The 22360-nt window shown below is 33.4% G+C and overlaps 2 protein-coding genes across 3 annotated transcripts; both read right to left on the bottom strand.

Moving 5' to 3' along the window:
* LOC134235429 (V-type proton ATPase subunit B) lies at nucleotides 1-17654 on the bottom strand. The gene is made up of 14 exons (XM_062717557.1): nucleotides 17522-17654; nucleotides 12737-12792; nucleotides 12444-12542; nucleotides 9622-9715; nucleotides 9261-9338; nucleotides 8853-8992; nucleotides 8500-8604; nucleotides 8191-8288; nucleotides 7953-8076; nucleotides 4130-4280; nucleotides 3607-3689; nucleotides 3104-3208; nucleotides 1661-1790; nucleotides 1-1308 (listed from the first exon to the last, which is right to left on the bottom strand). The coding sequence occupies exons 1-14, from the start codon at nucleotides 17637-17639 to the stop codon at nucleotides 1121-1123; spliced, it is 1569 nt and encodes a 522-aa protein (XP_062573541.1). The 5' UTR covers nucleotides 17640-17654; the 3' UTR covers nucleotides 1-1120.
* Nucleotides 17655-19225: 1571 nt separating this feature from the next.
* On the bottom strand, nucleotides 19226-21736 carry LOC134235450 (uncharacterized). Of its 2 annotated transcripts, none has more exons than XM_062717588.1 (4): nucleotides 21452-21736; nucleotides 21061-21181; nucleotides 20505-20647; nucleotides 19226-19385 (listed from the first exon to the last, which is right to left on the bottom strand). In XM_062717588.1, exons 1-4 carry the CDS (start codon nucleotides 21504-21506, stop codon nucleotides 19234-19236), a joined length of 471 nt encoding a protein of 156 aa, XP_062573572.1. In that variant the 5' UTR covers nucleotides 21507-21736; the 3' UTR covers nucleotides 19226-19233. The 2 variants fall into 2 exon arrangements, with proteins under 2 accessions (XP_062573572.1, XP_062573571.1); XM_062717587.1 differs by having other exon boundaries at nucleotides 19226-19427.
* Between the last annotated feature and the right edge of the window lie 624 nt (nucleotides 21737-22360).

The following is a 22360-nucleotide window of genomic DNA, read 5'->3' on the forward strand; positions in this document are numbered from 1 at the left end:
TAAATTTTGAGTATTACTTTTATTTCATTGTTTTCATTCACAAAAGAATCAAATATATTACAGTATCTATAGATAATTTTATATCACAAAATTTACAGATACGAGACAATTAGCACTTTACACTCGTTAATTCCTTTGTCACTTCTACAATATCAGCGTGCTCATTAATCTAATTTAATATTTACATCCGACTAACATGAAAAATTTCTATCGCAAAGCTATTCTGAGTACTTAAATGTGATGGGAACTTAGAATTGGTCTAGGTCTGTCTTTATATAAAATATTGTAAAATTTATAGCTCATTTCAGCAGATCTGATGACATGGTCTAAAAAGCCAATCAGAAATGAACACTTTCTGTGTTAACATTTAAATTTTTCCTGTAAATTTATAAACTTTTTAGTTCTCTAGGTGCTAAATTAAGAATCTTGTTAAATGACATATATCACTAAATTGATTTAAATTTATACATAGATATCTTAACTGTAATGCCTTGTCATCACAAAAAAAAACTTTTTTAGGTTTACAAGTAAATACAAATTGAATATTGTATACAGTTTGATCAAAAAGCAAACTACTTTTTCAAACTTTCACACATAACAGTAATAATTTTAAAATATCACAAGAAAATAGTAACATGAGATATATAGAGACCACTCATTGTGTATGCTCTACAACCCAGTGATACCTAGGCTAATTCTATAGCCAAGTATAAATTCTCTTGAAGGGCATCTTCTAATACATACATAAAAGACTAGACTTGCACCAGACTCAAAGATAATAGAATAACACCTTGACACAAATGTTAATGTTAAAATTCCATCAGTTCTGTATCATGGTTTTAATAGGTTAATATTAAATGTAGCACTTGGCAGCAATAGGGAAAGGGAATTTCTCAGAAAATATGAGACTCAAGAGCTTAACACTTGAAAGGAAACAGCAGAATTACCAGATGATGAATATAATTTATAATGGGAGGAGGAGGGGGGATACCCTGACATTTTATTTTATAGGGATATGAGCACTAGTTCTCTACCAGGAGTCCATGGTCATGATATTGCCACTGGATACATGATTTGATCAATATGTCTGGAATGATCTAAGTTCACCACTGTGACTGTCCTATAACTGGGTGCTGTGTTCGGGAGCTTTGCTGGGGCCCGCCCCGGTGTTTTTCTTGTGGGCGTCACGGGGGTAGTACTTCTCTAGTGTGGACTGGGGAATTCTCTTTAACATTTGCTTGGGGAAGATTCGGAGCAACTGCCAGCCAATGTCGAGAGATTCAAAGATTGTTCTATTTTCGTAGTGACCTAGAAAATAAAGCCATAAATGTTTACAATCACCCAAAGCTCTTCATTTTATCTGAAGAAAAATGCTCCCCAAGGCCAGAATTTTGATTACACCACATAGTTATTTCATTAATTATGATTAATACACCATAGAGGAAGAGAAAATGAGCTTTTAAGATCATTAATAGATTGCATAACTTCCTTGGCTGTGCCTTCCTCAATTAACAAAAAAATTGCAATAAATAAATAGCAGACATAAATATGTGGTTTCCTGACTTCATGCATTATAAATATTATAAGAATCCAAGAAAATTTGGTGGGAATTCAATTACAGTTGTGTAACTTTAAAATATAATCTATTTCTTGGACTGACCTTGGGAAATGAAATTCTTCTCAAACTTGGTCAGGAATTCTAGATACAAGAGGTCATCAGGGGTCAAGGCCTCTTCTCCTACCACAGCCTTCATAGCTTGGACATCTTTACCAATGGCATAACAGGCATACTAAAAAGGTACAAAGAAATCATATTATCATAAAATGACAAATAAAACTTAAAATAACAGGATACTGAAAAGGTACAGACAGAAAAATTACGATAAATATTAAAATTAAAACCAAAATAGTACAGTAAAACTTGTCTAATCTGGCCAGTACTGGTTCCAAAGAAATTCACCGAATTACACAACATTCCGAATAAGACAACATTTTAAATAATTGAAAATACTGGAAGGAGCTTAAGTTTACAATGTATTAGACAACTTTTTGGAATACTCAGCATCTGGATTAGACAAATTTAACTGTATTAAATTACGGGCAACACCTTACAAAATCAAAATGTGGAAATTTCAAGTTTAACTACATAGCTTTGCAGAATGACTTTGTTACAATTTTTACTCAGTATGCTTTATTAAATGGAATAATTGGTAGCATTCTTTACAAAGTAGGATAATTTGAACCCAAAATAATTACGCTAAACAAAAATTCTGAATTTTAGATATTCAATCAAAAATATTACCATTCTAATCACTTTACTTGAAAATAATTCTTTTTTTTTTTTGACAAATTTGAGAACAATTTATTTTCATGTTTAATCTTATTGTTTAATTGTAAAACCCTATTTGACATCTAAGGTGCAAATTGTTTTATTTTTGAGAAAGGCAACTAAATAGCATAATTTGCAACTACTCTTTAAATGAACAAACACATCTTGTGATAAATATGCCAGCGTGAAGCATTGTAGTTCATGTACTTCATGAATTTCCAAAAATTAAATTCATTACAAAATCAAAGCATACATGTATTTAAACAAACACAAGCCAGGGCAATTTGTATCTAATTCTCTTGTACTTTTATGTACTTATATTAAAGTAAGTAACAAATGATTCTGATAAAGCCTTAATAAAAACTATTATCTCAAGTACTTAATGGCTATAATGTTACTATAAAACATTACTAACATACCTAAATTTAAAATACTTGAAATTTTCATGATTATATTTTCTCGAAACCGGAAATGAATTTGCAATATGTGATACTTCAGTGAGAAATGCTTAAGATCTGAGGAGTAATCTCCCTTTAACAGAAAAACACACTTATAACAAAGTATTAAGAGAAGACGATTTTTCTGGTTATAAACGTAAACTGTTACATCTTTTAATTTCACAATAAACTTTATAAAGCTCAAGCAGCATAAAAATTTTGATTCTAGATATGCTGTAAGTGTCAATTCATTATACATGTAAACATGTAACAATGTTAGTTATTTATAAGAGTGTTTAACTGAATAGTGAGGAACAAAAACATTTTGATAACTCACCAGTTGGTTAGACACATCAGAGTGGTCTTCCCTTGTCATGCCTTCTCCAATGGCAGACTTCATCAATCGAGACAGGGAGGGTAACACATTGATTGGTGGGTAGATCTGTCAAAAAAATCATATTAATTAGTTTAAAAAACAAAAACATGAAAGTTTAAGCATTGTATAAATACAAACAAAATAAGAGTTCAAAAGTGTTGAGTTAACATGGTTTTATAGCCTGAAATTTGACAATTTCCTATATCTAAAATATAAGCAAATGGAAAATATTCTATTTTTCTTTTTAAAAATGTTGAGAATGTAGATGAAAAATGCATTGAGAATTATTAGCCAATCTTCAATTTTTCTTAATAGCTAACTTGTATTCCTTACCAGTACATGTATACCTATCCAACAATTTATGTACAAGACCTTAGCTTTTGAAGTAAACTTTTGAAAAAGAAATGAAAGTCTATGAATTTAACTATAATTCCTCCATGCTCCTTGTGATGAAGTCGCCCTACCTGTCTGTTATGAAGCTGTCTGTCTACATAAATCTGTCCCTCTGTGATGTAACCCGTTAAATCAGGGATAGGATGGGTAATATCTGAAAAGGTACAAGATCATTTATAAAACAAATTCACAACAATGTATGGATTTGTAGAATTCTTCAATATAGATATATATGTTATGAATATTTCCAACATTTCTTTCTATGTACTCAGGAAGGGAACAAAGACAATGCACCATTGTTAAGTTCAAGTACCATATTAACTTTCTTTTGACATATTTTGTTCAAATAATTTAAATCTTAAGAACTTTGAAAAACGATGAAACTTTTTTTATTTCTTTTGATGATCTAAATTCATCTTTTCATAAAAATTAATTGCTTCATTTTCTTTTCACAAGTTTCAATACCTGTGGTTCCAAAAGAATCAAATCCCCTGCATTTTTTTTTAAATGCTAGCAGAACTAGAATTTTTTTTCAAATTAAAAAGAATGATTTTTTTTTTCTAGAAAAGTAAGTAAAAACTATACAATACTTACCATCGTTAGGCATGGTTAAGATAGGAATCTGTGTGATAGATCCGTTACGTCCCTCTACCCGACCAGCTCTCTCGTAAATTGTGGCTAAATCTGTGTACATGTAACCAGGGAAACCACGGCGACCTGGCACTTCCTCTCTAGCTGCTGACACCTAAAAAAGTTATAAATATTAACACCAATCCCTGTAATTGTACATATGTACATATTTTCAATGTTTGGTTCTCTAAAGAAAAAGTGTAATACCGTATAAGTAGAATTTTTAGCGAGGATTTAATTTTGGCATTATTAGCGAGGGTGCCGAGATCGCTAAAATTGAATATCGTTAAAAATCAATTGCGTTTTTAGTAATAGTTCCTTGAATGTGCATTTTAAATTCGCTAAAATAACATCTCGCTAAAATTAAATTACCAGTTTTTAAGGACAAATCGCTAAATTTGCGTCTCGCTAAAATTTCCACTTATACGGTATATTTATAGGATCTCACATGATTTGTAGTAAGATATGATTTTTATCCAACGAGTTGTGTAGTTTTTATCCCCGAGCCTTAGCAAGGGGATAAAAACACACAACAAGTTGGATAAAAATAATATCTAACTACAAATCATGTGAGATTCTTTTTATCCCATGTTTTTTACACCACAAATAATGTTTAACACTGTTTTATATAGGACTCCACTTCATTTTACTTCATCACTCTGACGAAAAACCCATTGTGACGTCACAACTGTGTGATACGAAAACGATATCACATGAGCCATATCAACGGGATAAAGGGGTAAACATGGGATAAATCATAATATAGAATTTGGTTTTTAATCATTTTAAAGTTCTCATACAATTTAATTAGGGCTATTCCAGAAAAAAATGTATGGGAGGGTTGGATGGCACTTCATATATTTTTTTATGGGTAATGGGGACTGGAGCAATTAAATCTGCATGGGTGGTTGTCCTCATCCAATATATTTTTAGATGGGAGGTTGCACTTTTTTATTTTGAAAAAAAAAAAAAAAAAACTCTCGTCTTAAACAGTTGTAAAGTGTGTGTAACATTTAACCCATTATTACAATTAGTTCATTTAAAATGAATTTAAAAAAATACATATTTTAGAAACAATAGCCTGTAGTTGTTAGGTGGGATTTAGACTTGGTATTTTTTTTTCACATTTCCACTAAATAGAAAATGCCTACATAACTTAAGTGCCCCCCAACCCCTCCAAAAAAAGAAAAAAAACCAAGAATTTTTTGTTGTGAAGCATAAACAGGGACCTATATACTAAGTATACTAAGTGTATAGGTCCCTGGTATAAATAACGTAAGGATAGGCTATAATTCACAATAATATTTTAATTATTATAGGAATATAATTTTTACTAGTGCATGTTGACATGTATTAGTTTTACTCAAACATTTCAGATTACAAAGTCAAGCATCAAAACAGATTAATACAAATCATTATTTATAGGGCTTTCAGTGGTATGTATGACAGACCTAAAGGGGTAAATTTTTTAACCTATAGGCTATAGCAGGAACCCTGTGATCTGTTTAAAATGAAAGAAAAAGTGAGCTAGCTCACATACCCCACGCTCCCCCAAAACTTGACGGTGAAACACATAATGAAAGGCACAGTGCACTTTAAATACATAGTATAGATCAAAAAGGGCAATAATTGCAAAAAAATCTTCACATCAAAATGTCTTACATATGAGGACATTTAAATGTGGAATGAAGTTTCTAGATAAATAATGGAATCAAAATTTCTTGGCATTATACAAATCCAAACATTAATTTGAAGTGGTGGGGGGGGGGGGGAGAAATTTTCTTGAATAATAGGCAAAACTCTTTGGGATAAAAGAAACTATGTACAACAGTTTAAGAGGAGTGGTGCTAACAAACTGTTCATCTCTATATTCTAAATATGGCCAAAAAGTCTAAGTTGGAAAGTGTGGAAATTCCCGGAAAAATAAAGGAATCGGAATTTCCTGGTAATATGCACATCTAAATATTGTGTCCTAAATATCTACAAAGTTTGATGAAATTCTGTGCAGCGGTTTATGAGGAGTTGCGCTGACAAACTGTTCATCTCTATATTCAAGGTATGGCCAAATGCCTAAGTTAAAAAGTGCGGAAATTCCCGGAAAAAATAAAGGAATCGGAATTTCCTGGTAATATGCACATCTACACATTGTGTCCTAAATACCTGCAAAGTTTGACAAAATTCTGTGCAGCAGTTTATGAGGAGTTGCGCTGACAAACTGTTCATCTCTATATTCAAGGTATGGCCAAATGCCTAAGTTAAAAAGTGCGGAAATTCCCGGAAAAAATAATGGAATCGGAATTTCCTGGTAATATGCACATCTACACCTTGTGTCCTAAATACCTGCAAAGTTTGACGAAATTCTGTGCAGGGGTTTATGAGGAGTTGCGCTGACAAACTGTTCATCTCTATATTCAAGGTATGGCCAAATGCCTAAGTTAAAAAGTGCGGAAATTCCCGGAAAAAATAATGGAATCGAAATTTCCTGGTAATATGCACATCTACACATTGTGTCCTAAATACCTGCAAAGTTTGACGAAATTCTGTGCAGCGGTTTATGAGGAGTTGCGCTGACAAACTGTTCATCTCTATATTCAAGGTATGGCCAAATGCCTAAGTTAAAAAGTGCGGAAATTCCCGGAAAAAATAATGGAATCGGAATTTCCTGGTAATATGCACATCTACACATTGTGTCCTAAATACCTGCAAAGTTTGACGAAATTCTGTGCAGCGGTTTATGAGGAGTTGCGCTGACAAACTGTTCATCTCTATATTCAAGGCATGGTCAAATGCGTAAGTTAAAAAGTGAGGAAAATCCGGGAAAAATAAAGGAATCGGAATTTCCTGGTAATATGCACATCTACACATTGTGTCCTAAATACCTGCAAAGTTTGACGAAATTCTGTGCAGCGGTGTATGAGGAGTTGCGCTGACAAACTGTTCATCTCTATATTCAAGGTATGGCCAAATGCCTAAGTTAAAAAGTGCGGAAATTCCCGGAATAAATAAAGGAATCGGAATTTCCTGGTAATATGCACATCTACACATTGTGTCCTAAATACCTGCAAAGTTTGACGAAATTCTGTCCAGCGGTTTATGAGGAGTTGCGCTGACAAAAAAAGAGGACTGACTGACGGACTGACTGACGGATGGGTCAAAAACATTATACCTCCCGCAACTAGTTGCGTGGGGTATAAAAAGAACTTTGGACTTGAACTAAAAAATTTTAGTTGATTGGAAAGTCTTACAAATCTTTTGCTTCGGTTAAAATTTATTTGCATAAAAATGTCTTTCTAAATTCTTTTCAAAAAGATTAAATCACTTTCAAAGTAATGATAAAAAGAAAGTTTTGTGCAAAATATTTAGATTTTCATCATATTTATTAAGTTTTCTCTTTTTTAACAAGGCCCTGGTTTGGATAGATCCCAAAAGCGAACACTAAATTCAAATTGCATGTAGTGCAAATGCTAGAAAAAAGTACTGGTACATAATTTTTTTTTTTTATATATAGATAAGAACACAATTATAAAAAAAAATATTTTGAATTTAGATGGGTGATTGTATTAAAATCATTTTTATTTTGATGGGCCATGGGGGAGAAAGCAATTAAAAATGTATGGGTGGTGGGGTAAAAATAAAAGTACCTTCCAACCACCCAACCCCCCCCCCCCTCCCTACATTTTTTCTGGAATAGCCCTTACTTTATTTTAATTGAGTAGAATTTTTTTTCATTAGTTTATTTCAAATTATTTTTTTCTATAAATCTAAAATAATTAATTGAAATACATACTTCTCTTAAAGCGTCTGCGTATGAGCTCATGTCTGTTAAGATGACCAGTACGTGCTTCTCACATTGATAAGCCAAAAACTCTGCTGTGGTTAAAGCTATCCTAGGGGTGATGATACGTTCAATTCTAGAAGGACAAAAAAATTGAGATTATTTTCTAAAATATATATATATTTTTTTAAATTTTATGTTTCTTTTTCAACAATTTAGCAAATGCTTTCTTGAAAAGCATGAAACTTACGTTGGATCGTTAGCCAAGTTTAAGAACAAGCATACATTTTCCATAGAACCGTTCTCTTCAAAGTCTTGTTTAAAGAACCTAGCAGCTTCCATGTTTACCTAAAATATGAACATGAAATAGTAAGTCAGCATAAAAGCAAATGATTATTATTTATTGAAAAATTCTCTTTCTTAAAGTCATTCTTAAGTTATCTCCCTTGATCTAGACTCCATTCTTTCAAATATCTTCCGTTTCATATACATGTCATATGATATAATATATTGGTTGTTTTATTGCATTTAACTGAATGGTAATTATCAGAGTACTTACACCCATAGCAGCAAAGACAATAGCAAAGTTATCCTCATGGTCATCCAGTACACTCTTCCCTGGGAGTTTAACCAGACCTCCCTGTCGACAGATTTGGGCAGCAATCTGTAGATAGAAGTTATAACAAACAAAATAAGTATTGTTATCCAATTTTTTTTTATTTTTGTTTTGTCACTTCTGCACAAATGTGTCTCTATTATTGGACGTAATTTTACATTAAACATTCCAGCACTATTTTTATTTTGGTCTCCCTTGAAAGAAAAAATCCTAATATATGCCTAATTACCCCCCCCCCCCCTTTCCCAAAAAGTAGGATCCACCCTTGTGATTCAGTAACTCAAAAAGATATTTACTTCATTGTGTGGCAGACCAGCTGCAGAGAAGATGGGGATTTTCTGTCCTCTGGCAATACTGTTCATAGTGTCTATGGCTGAGATGCCTGTCTGAATCATTTCCTCAGGGTAAATCCTAGACCAGGGGTTAATAGGCTGACCTGTGTAAGGAAAAAAGGACACAAGGGTTAATAGGCTGACCTGTGTAAGGAAAAAAAAGAACACTTGACTGTCAAGTCTCTTTTAACATTAATTGATTAGGCAGCTGACATTGCTCTGTGAGGTTGAGGGTCTCAAATACTGACAAGAATAACTCATATCAACATTCAGCAAAATTCCTCTAATACAGAGCTTGACAAAACAATAGCATCCTAATTTTACAACTTCATCAGAAGCTAATAGGTCTGTGCTTTCTTTGGTAACTCTGACCTTGGATATCTAAGTAGTCCTCTGCTAACACAGGAGGTCCTCTATCTATAGGCTTCCCTGATCCATTGAACACTCTACCTGAAAATTCAACAAAATTAATTAAAAATGTGCATTGAAATAAAATTTTATGTATTTTACAATATAATTTTTTGCATTTATTAAAATTAGATCTATCTTTTTTTTAAATATTTCCCATAAATGTATTAAAAAAGGCATAAAATACAAATAGTCAATGGAAACATGAAACTGGTGACATACATACAGTACTTATAATGGTATCAGAATTTTCTTATTTTCTTAAGAAAGATTTTTTTTTCTTTTCTGTATTTAAAAAAATAACCAAAAATTTTGCCAGGCTTACCCAACATGTCTTCTGACACAGGCATTCTCAAAATGTCTCCTGTAAACTCACAGAGTGTGTGTTTGGCATCAATTCCTGAGGTACCTTCAAACACCTACAATGAAGCAAAAAAAAATTTAAGTTATACTGTATGTGGCACCAATTCCTGACTCCTGAGCTCCTTGCAAATATGTATCTTTTATTTTGGTCCGATGGATACTTCAGATTTCCCACAGCTTGGATTTGGCCATTTTTGGGGTTGTACCATCAGTTATCTTCTATTCCTCTTACATATCACTGAATGCAATTTAATGACTTTTACATCTAATCTTTGCTACATATTGCTTTTGTGCACCTCGTATTTTATGTTTTGATTGGACAGATATTTGGAGTTTCCCATAGCAGAACATGGGATTTGCTACTACTTGGTACTTGATACAGGGGTACCCATTTTGTTAATGCAACTCCTCCCAGTCCTACTTCTCTAAATTTTTGGATGAAATTCAATGGAACTTTCACAGAATATTGTACACACAAAGTATCTTTAACTTTACATTCTGTGAGTTACTGTTCATAGTATATGCATATACCTATAGTTTAATGTAATACCGGTATTTTTATAAAAAAAAAAATATATATACTTTATTTTTGTTGGGGTTTTTTCTATATCCCAATGCAGGTGTTCATATTTAAAGATTATTTGCTATGTCTCATAATAATCAAATATTTCTGACAATTAAAAGAAAAATAGATGTTCTTAGTGATAATATTTTTGAAATTCACTAAAATCCACTGACAAATAAAACCTCAACTATTGATTTTCTGAGCCTATGGGACATTTTTCATTTTAATTGACATCAAAATCTTCATTCCTTTGAAAAAACCAATAATTTAGACAATCATTCTTTATAAAACACATTGCCATCTATTTGCCAACCTGAAAATCATTGCCTCTGTATGACTTTAAAACAAACCAGTTCAAAGCCATATAAATCCTACATTTGACTGTTGATGCAGCAATAAAAAGTCTGTAGTTATCTACACATGTATTAAACACCCCCAGGTTTAAAGTAAGGAAAAATTTCTACATTGCCCTAGGGAAGCATAATATTGCATGAACAAAAATTGATCGCTCCACTGTCTTTTCATTATTGTTTTATATTCTCCTAATTTGTAAATCAAACAAATCTGCCTTGTGATACACTCTAAAGTAATTGGCCATTTCCAGGCCAACAAGTGTTTCATTACACTTACAAATTAATGCAATAAAACAAGTGATCATATTCATTGACCTATTTGCAAATCACGAAGCAGGTAAAATTCTAACTCCATGGAATCTTATTTTTGCTTGTACCTGCATTACCTAATTATCAAACTGACTTTAATAAATGTGGATGCAATTTTATCTTTATTGCGTAGTTTTTTTAAACACTAGAAGAAAGAAATTCTAATCAATTGCAACTACCTGCTGCATAAATCAAGAAATCAAGAACTATAGATTTAGGTTAAGGTATTGGCCCAAATCATTTTTTGGTTAACAGTGTGCCCTCTGACCAAATTCACCTGTTCTTAATCACTGTCTGAAGGTATAGGTAAACAAGTGACATTAACTCCACTAGAATCCAGAGTTTCTATGTACACAGCATATTTCTGAGTAAATCTAAAATCTAGGCCTGATAAAATCATCTTCTGAACTACCAAAAGTGGAGCAGTATATCAGAACATGGTGTCAGCAAAAAGTCACCTAGTCAATACCCCTCCCAAGGAGTCGAATACCCTTAAATATAGTGGTACCACTTGACTATCTTTTATTTAAGGAGATATTCATACTTTCTGTTTTGAAAGATGTGATAACATTTGAAAGAATACAGTGTATTATTGTTATATATTGATCATTTTATTTTTTTCTCTAAGTACACAAATGGCAATGGTTGAATAACCTAGTGATTATAAGATGCATGCCTCTATTTAGTTTTATCACATCTTATCAGACGATAGACCATACAAAATTAGGTCAAATGGTCAAATTTTCAAGGGGAAAAAAGTCATCCTTATTGGAGTATGGGGTCATATCAATTATAAATAACAATACATGTGATATGTATGTCTTAGCACCAAGTAGAAAAAAAATTACATACTGTAAATCACGTTTTATTCGCGAGAACTTTATTTTCGCGTAATTACGTGAGACAATGAGGTCGCGAAAATTTCAATCTCGCGTTTAAAAGTATTCCTTACGATTATATAGAGGGAAAACAACAATTCGTGAAAATTATGTCTAGCTAATGAAGAGTCAATGACTATCTCGTGAAAAAAAGGTGTCACGAAAATTTAGTGATCTACAGTATTGCATCAGTTGGAGATATTTCTTCTCAACATTACATCTACATGGTAGAGCATTCCATCAAACCTAATGATGACTATACGCCTAAGACACTGGTAGTGTTACTGCATCATATAGTATAGGCCTAATTCAACTTCAAGACAGATGAGTTAAAATTGCCCCAAATTACAAGTTGATGTATACCAGTAACTGCCTTGAAATTGCTTTTGAGCAGCTGTTCACAGTTAATTTCTAGGAACACATAGCATCACATATTTATATTGTAATAAAACCCTGTATTTCATTACTCTGTAGCAAATTCCATGTGCTTAGTAGAAGCATACTGGTAAATGTATGGAGGTAGTAATATTAGGTACAACTCAAGGCCATGTACAATATTACATAAATATATACACTGACACTACAGGCTCTGATTTTGTGGGCTTATTATGGTGATGTGTATAATTTGTACACACTTTATATGAGTCAATTTCCTCCCAACTTTTTTCACTATCAATACCTGTACAACGGCCTTAGAGCCACTGACTTCTAACACCTGTCCACTCCTACTGCTGCCATCAGCTAGGGTTAGGTGGACAATCTCGGCATATTTAGGAAACTGAAAACAAAAATATAAATTTCATTAACAAGCATACATTATAACAGTAAACTGTATTTAATTTAATCAATGGTGTCAGAAGCAAGCAAACTTGACATTTTTACTATTGTACATATTTGACCTAAAAATGCTAAAATTAAGATAATATTATGGATAAGATTTATTTGACTATAAGGGTAACTTGTTAAAAATACCTTAACATCATCCAGGATGACAAGAGGCCCATTGACACCTGATACTGTTTTATATGCTGAAAAATATATAAAATGATACATTTACATGTGTACAGGAAGAAAAATATAATTTAAAATCATTACATGTTGTGACAATGTATCATGACTTACTTCAATATTCAATACACTGAAAATTGCTTTTTTTTTCTTTGTTTGTTGTTGTTGCTCCTTTTTATTGGGGGGGGGGAGGTGTTAATATTCTGAGTATCTAACAGTTTACTGAAGAATACAAATTGGTCCATAACCAACGAAAAACTTCTATTAATTGAATTATCAGAGGAGGACTTTTGATTTACATCCCATGGCCAAAAACAGCTCTCCAGATGCCTATGGAGAAATCAATAAGAATTGGACTTTAAGGACTGAATGAAGAAATAAAGCGGAATGATCGAGAGCCATCCTGGTCCCCTGAAATCTATAGAAGATCAATGGACGTGTGGATTTAGGTAGACAATGGGAAGCAGTAAGCGTAATAGAAGGGAGCAGATCAATATTATTAGTCTCTGTCAGTAGCTAAAGCATTAAACTTCTGAAGATGTATTTAACATTAAAAACTTGTGGGAAGATGAGACAGTGATCTAACTTTCTATTGAGCAACTACTAGTCTGTCTGAATGATGCAATACAGAATGGATCCAGTTTATGTTCTCTTTCATCTACACATTGTTGCCTTATATTCCAAAGAAATGGATTAATTTCATTCAGTACAAAGTTTCCTACACATATTCAATATTTTCTAGTAAGCTTATATTGAGAAAAAAAAACATGTTAATGTAAAGGGATTTTTTTCTATCAAGACAGATTTGCTATTCATGTAAGGATAATCTTGTTAAAAACAAATATTTACTCTCTTAAAAGTACACATAGGTGAAAATCCATAAGCATGTACAACCTCCATTTTCTCAAGACCTGCGGTTAACCAATAACTCACTAATATGCATTCTGAATACACACAGAGAAAATCTATGAACCCTGATACTAGTAAGGATTTTTTTCTCTACATCAACAACGGACATCAATATTGTACCTATTGGTCAAGGTCATCAAACATATATAAGAGAGGAAGTGGACTCACTTAACCCCCCCCCCCCCCCTCGGATAAGATGAAAAAAAAAAAACTTTTTTTTTTTTGAAGGGCATGATTGAAACAGTAAAATATGCTTATACAGACAAGAGGCCCACGGGCCTTATAGGTCACCTGAGCATTATGCAACAATTTTCCAGTTATTGAATTTGATTCATGTTTTAAGCCAGATGCTATATGACATTCACAATTTTGAAAGAGGCACCATTGATCATCATAACAATACACTTAGCAGTTGCTTAGCTTGGTTACTGAATACCCATATGCAGGGTAGGGGAACAAAAATGCATTCCAACTAACCAGTAGTGCCCCTAACACTGTGACATAAACCCCTGACCCTAGGTCCACACAATTTGCACAAATTTCAAAAAGGCACCCTTAATATCAAAAAATAAATAAATGTTTTATAAACACAAAAGAGCAGACTTCAAACAATAAATTCATTTTCAGTATATAAGTAGAGCCCCCACCCCACCCCTGACCCTGGAGCTTTGAAATTCACAATTCTGCAAGATTAGGGCCCTTGCTAAAATAACTATAAAGGTAGTTCATCTGCTTTATTCAGAGACTAAAGAAAAAAAATTTCAAAGATTTAATGTATTTTCATTAATATATAATCAATTGAGCCCCGCCCTAGCACCAGAACCCCTGACCCTGGGGCCATAAAATTTATAATTTTAAAAAATATATAACTATGTACTTAGTTTATTTAATTCCTAGGAGCAGAAAAAGATTTTAAAGAATTCATGTATTTTCAATATATAATCAATAGAGCCCTGCCCTAACACCAGAAACCCTGACCCAGGGACCATAAAATTCACAATTTTGGTAAAAGCACTTTGTCATCATAACTATGCACTTAGTTTTTTTTAATACCTAGGAGCAGAGAAGAAGATTTTCAAAGAATTCATGTATTTTTACTATATATAATCTAAACAGCCCCGCCCTAACACCAGAACCCTTGAGCCATAAAATTCACAATTTTGGTTGAGGCACTCTTGCTCATCATAACTATGCACTTAGTTGGTTTATTTAATACCTAGGAGCAGAGTAGAAGATTTTCAAAGAATTCATGTATTTTCACTATATAATCAATAGAGCCCCCCCCCCCAACACCTGAACCCTTGACCCTGGGGCCATAAAATTCACAATTTTGGTAGAGGCACTCATGCTCATCATAACTATGCACTTGTGTATATTTAATACCCAGGGGCAAGAAGAAGATTTTCAAAGAAATCATGTATTTTCACTATATATAATCAATAGTCTCTGTCCCTAACACTAGAACCATTAAACCCTGGGGCCATAAAATTAACAATTTTGGTAAAGGCACTCATGCTCATCATAACTTGCACTTAGTTAGTATATTTAATACCCAGGGGCAGAGAAGCAGATTTTCAAAGAAATCATGTATTTTCACTATATATAATCACATTGCAGCCTTATAACACCAGAAGACCCCGGGGCCATAAAATTCACAATTTTGGTAGAGGCACTCTTGCTCATCACACTATGTACAGTATGGTTTATTTAATACCCTTATAGAGAAGAAGATTTCCAAAGAAATAATGCATTTTCACTATATACTTATTTAGCCCAGCCCTAGCACTAAACCCCTGACCCCAGGGCCATGAATTTCACAATTTTGGTAAAGGATCAATGCTGATTACAAAACAAACAGTTTGACTGCTTAAATGTCCAGGAGTAAAGAAGAAGATTTTTAAAGATTGCATTAATTTTAGTGGTTTTGGCCCCACCCATCAGGCCCTAAGGGGCAGGGATCATGAAATTCACAGTTTATGTTTCCCTTCACCCAAGATGCTTTGTGCCAAATTTGGTTGAAATTGGTTCAGTGGTTCATCAAAGAAGCATGAAAATGTTCAAATGTTAACACACGACGGACGACAAACGACGGACGACGGACGACGAACGACGGACGACGACGGACGAAAACGGATAGCAATAGGTCACCTGAGTTTACTCAGGTGACCTAAAAATGCTTACTAGGGGCATTATCCATAGGCAGCATAACTTGAACTGGTGCTCCTTTCAGCCACAGGGAGGGTGTGCTATTGCTTTAATACTAGCTATCAATGCATCAACAAATTAATTTTAAAACTAGAGGTACTGTGAGCAATGAGCTCACTTTATGTTTTATGGTTATAATGGCAAAGTCCATGTTTTGTTGTGGCCGGGAAACCCAAAATATGTGTCGGATCAAAAAGTAAAATAGGAGGTGCACAATGGCAATATGTAACAAAGATTCTGTGAAAGTATTAAATTTCATTCAGTGGTATGAGAGGAGTTGTGGATAAGAGATGGGTAACCCAAAGAGTAACAGACAGACGGACGGACATACCGATTACAGTATACCCTCCCACTTTTAAAGCAGGGGGTTATAAAAAGTTGATGGTTCAATTCCTGGTCTGGACAGCACTTCGTGAGAGTAGTCAGTACTGCATGGTACCAATCTGATGGAATATATGTTGAACTTTTTACCTTATCTGCAAGATTTTGCTCTTGACCATGAAATAATGTTCAGATGTATGCTTAAAATATTTCAGACTTTTTACACTGAGAACTACTGTGCAGGGATCAACATTAATGGTTGCCCACCAGCCCGGGCAACTGAATAATAAGATAGGGCTATTTAATAAGTCTTTCAGCTTTTCCAACAGGGCTACTAATTTTAAATATGAAACATTTTCTAAAATCAATAATTATTGTTGAATTTAAATAAAATAAATTTTCAAAAAGTCTAATTTTAATTTGAAGCAATTGTAAAATTCTTTAAAGTACAAGTTCAAATTTTGTCATTGTCAGATAAGTCAAATTGAACTGTTAATTTTGTCATTTTCGAAAGTTGTTTTGGTTTGCCCAATCAATTATCTTTATCACCCAAGTGTTTAAAACCTAGAGAATACATGCAAGCAATGCACATACTTAATCAATAAATTACCTTAAAAATGTAATTTAATTCAATTCTTTACAAAATAAATATGGAATATTTCATTCTTTAAAAAATGTCTCTCCTTACGTTCATGACATGGCAAATTTTATTCAAAAATTCAACCGGAACGCAACCCCCAACCCTCGTATTCAACTAATAAGAGGGGAAACCACCTCTGCACCTACCCCACCCATGGGTTTAAGAATTCGACCAGCAGCCTTTGTAATTCATTTGCAGAAATTGAAAGTTGCTGGCCCTTTGGGGCAGTTTGGGTTAACTGCTGCAGTTTCAACTTCTTTCGTAAACCTGCCCTTTTTACTTTTTTGTGTAATGAAAGGACTTGCGTACATTTATTCTTTCAGTCATCAACACGACTACATGACATTCTGTTTTTCTGACATACACATACTAAGTCTGCAATTTTGAAATGTGCATTTGCTAACTATTTCATCAAAGAAAATTTTTCACTTGAAATGAAGGAATCTCAGTGCCTTTAGGAAGAAGAACACAAAATATTCAAAATGTACTTCACAGCCCAAACCACAGTCAATTTATCTGTGAAGGGCAAATAGCTTATATAACGATACCCTGGGCGACACAACCGAGGTATCTCTCTACACGTCGATTGCGTACCGGTGTTGTTTGGGACAAACCGAGAGCAAAGAAAGTGATTTTGGTTTCGTCTATCTCAACTTGACAAAAAGTCCACTTACTTATTCTTGGTTGTGAAATATAGTCCCTTGTTATTGCCATTTTGTGGGTATTTCTGGCCGCAATATCGCTCAGCGGCCCGTTCAACGATTTCATGTCCATTTTTCCTGTGCTCGCCATCTTTGATAGTAATGATCATGTGACTTGTGAAAGTCACGCGAACTCTTCAAAGGGGAGTAACTCAATGTAAATAATGTGAAAAATTAATGTTAAAAAAATTGAAAAATCACTTCCAAGAACTTTTCAAAATGAGTTATGAAATGTTGAATTCCAAAAAGAGAACCTCTACTTCTATTTTGTCCCAGTTTCAAAAATTGAAGACCTTGGTTAAATATTTCAACAAGGTTCTTTTACATCTTTCTAAAATCATGTTTTGATTACGAATCATTTTTGAAACACGTTAAGTTATTGATTAAAATGCTTCTTAAAAATATATTACTATTTATCAATCGTTTAAAGAACTTTTCTTGGATCCAGGATTTTTTCCAAGGGAGGGAGGGGGGTTCAACCCCAGTCCAAAAAAACAAACACGTAAACTCCTTTTCCAACTTTCAAAACTATTTCGTGGTGGTGGGGAGGCCGGGGTGGTCGTTGACTTCTATGATTTTTCATAATGTAAAGCTTTGATGAAGAAAAAATAAGAAAAATAAAATAATTTTGAAAAAAAATTATTAAAGTCTGCCTCTTCGAGGGGGTTCCTCGTTTTCTAGGGGAGACCCAATGTCACTTTTAGTTTGTTTAGCATATATATTTTATAATAACTCTGCAAATTCAAATAAAGTCCGACCCCCAATAGATCCGTGTAAATTTTCTTTTATTCATAATAAACCTTGTATAACATTGCTATGTTGTGCTTCCTGGGGAATGATCAATGAAAATTTATCCAAGTTAGTTTACTGTTAGAAATATATTCAACCGAACCATCCTTGAGCTCAACGTCTCATCAACTGCATCCCAAGTCAGAATTTTTTCTCTCCCTTTTCTAGTTGAAACTGACTTAGAGAAATAAAAATATTTTTTCAAACTTCATATACCGAAACATATTGGAGATAAGTTTAAAACTTTTTTAAAGAAAAAGAGAGAACTGACATTGCATTGACCTTTCAGTTTCAAAGAGTCTGTCCTATATTTTTTCATAATTTTTGTTAGGCCATTATTTACAAACTGAATTGACGACGGATTTTTCCGTTATTTCCCGATCATGACAAGGAGGACACAGCGGGTGTGATCGGTCGACAGGACATGCTCACTCCTCAATGACACCTGATCCCACCTCTGATGTTTTGGAGGTCCGTGTTTGCTCTGCTCCTATTTTGATTTTTTTATAGAATTTTGAGCTTGAAAACTGTTCGTTATCTCCATATATTTCATTCCATTCGAGCTTATGCATGTACATGTAATTCATGCTATGAGTTTGGGTTTATTTATCGTTCTAAGTTGATCTTTGTTTCCAACATTTTGAGTACCTTATTCAATATCTAAAAAATCAGGTATGGTCGCGTAATTACAGAGTATAAGAACAATCAAACGCCATTATGGAAAAAATATGATTTTTATTTATTATATATAATTACATGAAAAATGAATTTGATTGTACATGTGGAAATAAGTATTGTTTTATTACTTTAAATATAAAACATGAATTAAATTTGAACTCTCATCACAACCGATAATGTCGATATCAGTATAATGTTTATATCACTGTATGTTGTCTTCACATGTGTTCTGTGTTGGGCATCGGCGGTGGTAGATCGCCCGGCCCTCCCCTGGCTCCGATAGGCGCGGGTGGTGGGTGGTCGTAGGCGGGCGGTGGTCCCAGTGGGGCCCCGGGAAATCCATGGTTCAGGTACTCTGGCTCTGGCTCACCTGCAGGGGGTAATCCATATCCCATGTAAGGATGGTTTGGATCTTAAAACAAAAAAGTCCCAACACCTGGAGAAACTTTGATCCGCCGGTGGATGATTGTATATTAGAGGAGCGGATCAAAGTTCATTTATGTATAGTATAGTAGTTCGATTTGATGAATTATGAATAAATAAGTTTCGAAACTGATAGAAGAAATTATAGTTATATATCGAAAGTAATTAGTTATTCTTATTGAACTACTAGTGTTATACATAAATGAGGAGCAGTTTTTATGGTAGTGTAGAATAGGTTGAGGGAAAGTTGAAATAAAATGTGAAGGAAAGTGGAAAGAAAGAAGCACACATAGTTGAAATCAGCCTTCTATATTCAAATATACAGACATTTTTTAATTTTCTTACAATTTTTTTTATTTTTATCACTTTCTACATCTTCCACAAGAAAAATAACCTTTAATAATCAACTTTCTAAATAATTGACTTTTTAAATAAAAAAAAAAATGCACTTTGAGTTCAGACGTTTTATGCTTTCAAAACAGTTTTACAATTGGTTTAACACCTTGAGAAACTTTTAAAGCTTTGAGTGAATATAAGAAAATATCAAGTAAATTTCCCCATCTATCAACATCACCTCTTCAAAGCCTCACCCTCTATGTTATTTGCACTTTGCCCACTAAGCCCACCCCCGAAAATACCTAAACAATAGACTAGTACAAAGTTACAAGCAATATCAATCACTATGCCTGATATTTTCTCGGACTGTTTTGAACATGCATCGAATATGTACATGTTTTAGGACGCTGAAATCTTAAAACTAGATCGTTATCACATCAAAATTTGGTTTGCATTCTGATAGTACATTGTATCTCATCTTCGCTAGCCAGAGGAGAGGAGCGCATCGTCACCTGCATGGCTAGCGAAGCAGATCATCACCCTTGGCTAGCGAAGATGCTTAACTGAATATGATTAAGCTTAAAAGTGAAAAAGACCAAGGTTGGGTATAAGCAATTAATAAGTATAGAAGAGGTGTCAGTATACAGAATTGGTACGTTAACATTCATAATGTGTATTATACAGGGCGTGTAGGTTTTGGGACCCGTTTTAAGACACAGTCTATACCTACTCATATTAAAATCAAAGCCTTCATCAATCTCCTCTTCTTCTTTCTTCTTCTTCTTTTTGGAAATGTGACAGTATACGATGATTCCTACGATGACAGCGATAGCGGTGAGAGCCCCGATTACTCCGCCGGCGATTGCCCCCGCGCTGAAATGAGAGAGGCAAAGTTTTAACACGATATAAAATGCATCTTTTGAAATTCTAAAAAAAAAATGAGGCAATGTTTACCAAACCTCTTGAACTTAATGGGGCCGACGGACAAAAATGAGAAATTCTACAATTGATGTTATTATTCAAAATTGATATCGAAAATTTTGAGGTGACTTTAACTCATTTCGACATATCCAATTCATTCGAGATATCGAAGTTGGAGATATTGAAGTTCTACTGTATTTTGCTTTTTTTCGTTATTACGTCCATTTAAAAAATTCTTCCTTGGTTTATATTAAAATAAACAATATCCAGTTCTATTTCCAAAGTTCAGCTTTGGGAGAAAAATTTGAAGAAAGATCTAGAGAGAGAGAGAAGGTAGAAGTTGAAGTCTTAATTCTTTCATATACTTGGTCTTTTTGCAGCATTCCCTGTCGTGTGCGTAGCCACAGCAGCCATTAGCACAATACATGTAGTAGGTGTTGATGTTGTTTGAGTAGTAAGTAAGACAATAGTCTGCATGGCTGAAATCTGAAAATGAAAATTAATAAAAAAAAAATTCTGTTTATCTTTTTATTGAATTCAATGCGCAAACAATGAATCGTTGAAACGTCCAAATCTGGCCCTCCATAATTTACCCACTTGGATCGATATCTTGGATGGTAATCAATTTTATTCAATTATGGACATTTTATTATTTTAAAAACTGGTATATTTTCTATATGAAAAAAACGTGAACTTAGCTACTTTATAGATAAACATTTATTTTCTCAAAAGTCATATTCTTTTATAATCACGTACCTGTTAGCGAAAGGAAAAAGGCCACCAAAACCGCAGAAATAAAGAATCTGTCCATTGTTTTTTTTTATAAATTTGTAAACTATCTATCAAGAAAAAAACATTCCATATTTTTTACTGGCCCATATTCCGTGTAAATGTACAGAAGAAAGTAATCCGTTTTAACACATTGGTTCCAATAACCTCAAATTTATAAAGAAATCGTGTGCTTTAAAATTAACCCACTAAAATATTAATCTTATAATCCCCTTAATCGCTAATATGAACTTATTTGGACATTGTATAGTGTGTATTGACACATTTAGGTTGTGTTTTCATAAGTGTACAGGGAGTTAGCCATTTAATGCCAACTGCGGCCTGAGTGTGAGGAAAAGGTTACCCTAAATACAAGGATTTATTGCTACATTGGGTCACAACAGTGCACATGTTTCTAAAATATATTTACATATCAAATGCTATATTTTGAATCAATTCTGAACATACAAATATATAAATGTTGTGAGCAAAGTAATTTCATGCATCCATCAATAGAACCTAGAGAAATTCTAGAGATTCCTGAATTTCAAACACCTTATAGTAATAAAATCATGTCATTTTCTTTAATTAATGCTTGGATACTCATCAATTTTGTTATCCTAAAATATATTTGTTGACCCATTTTTATTTAGAAAAAGCATAGTACAGTAGATGTTTTTATTTGCATTTCCCGAATTTTTTTTTTCATTTAATTATTTTCCCTATATCTTATCATTAACTTTAATGAAACAAGAGGCCCATGGGCCACATCGCTCACCTGAGCACTAAGGGTAGGAAAAAGTAGAAAATGGCTTTTTATTGTCAAGTTTAAATCCAAAAGTAGTCCCATGACCAATCATGGATTTGCTATTTTTTAGAAAATGATTTTTAAAGAAT

The sequence above is a fragment of the Saccostrea cucullata genome, unplaced genomic scaffold (assembly GCF_032062105.1).
Source record: "Saccostrea cucullata isolate Sc308-1 unplaced genomic scaffold, CSIRO_AGI_Scuc_v1 ctg446, whole genome shotgun sequence".
Classification (NCBI taxonomy): Eukaryota; Metazoa; Mollusca; class Bivalvia; order Ostreida; family Ostreidae; genus Saccostrea; species Saccostrea cuccullata.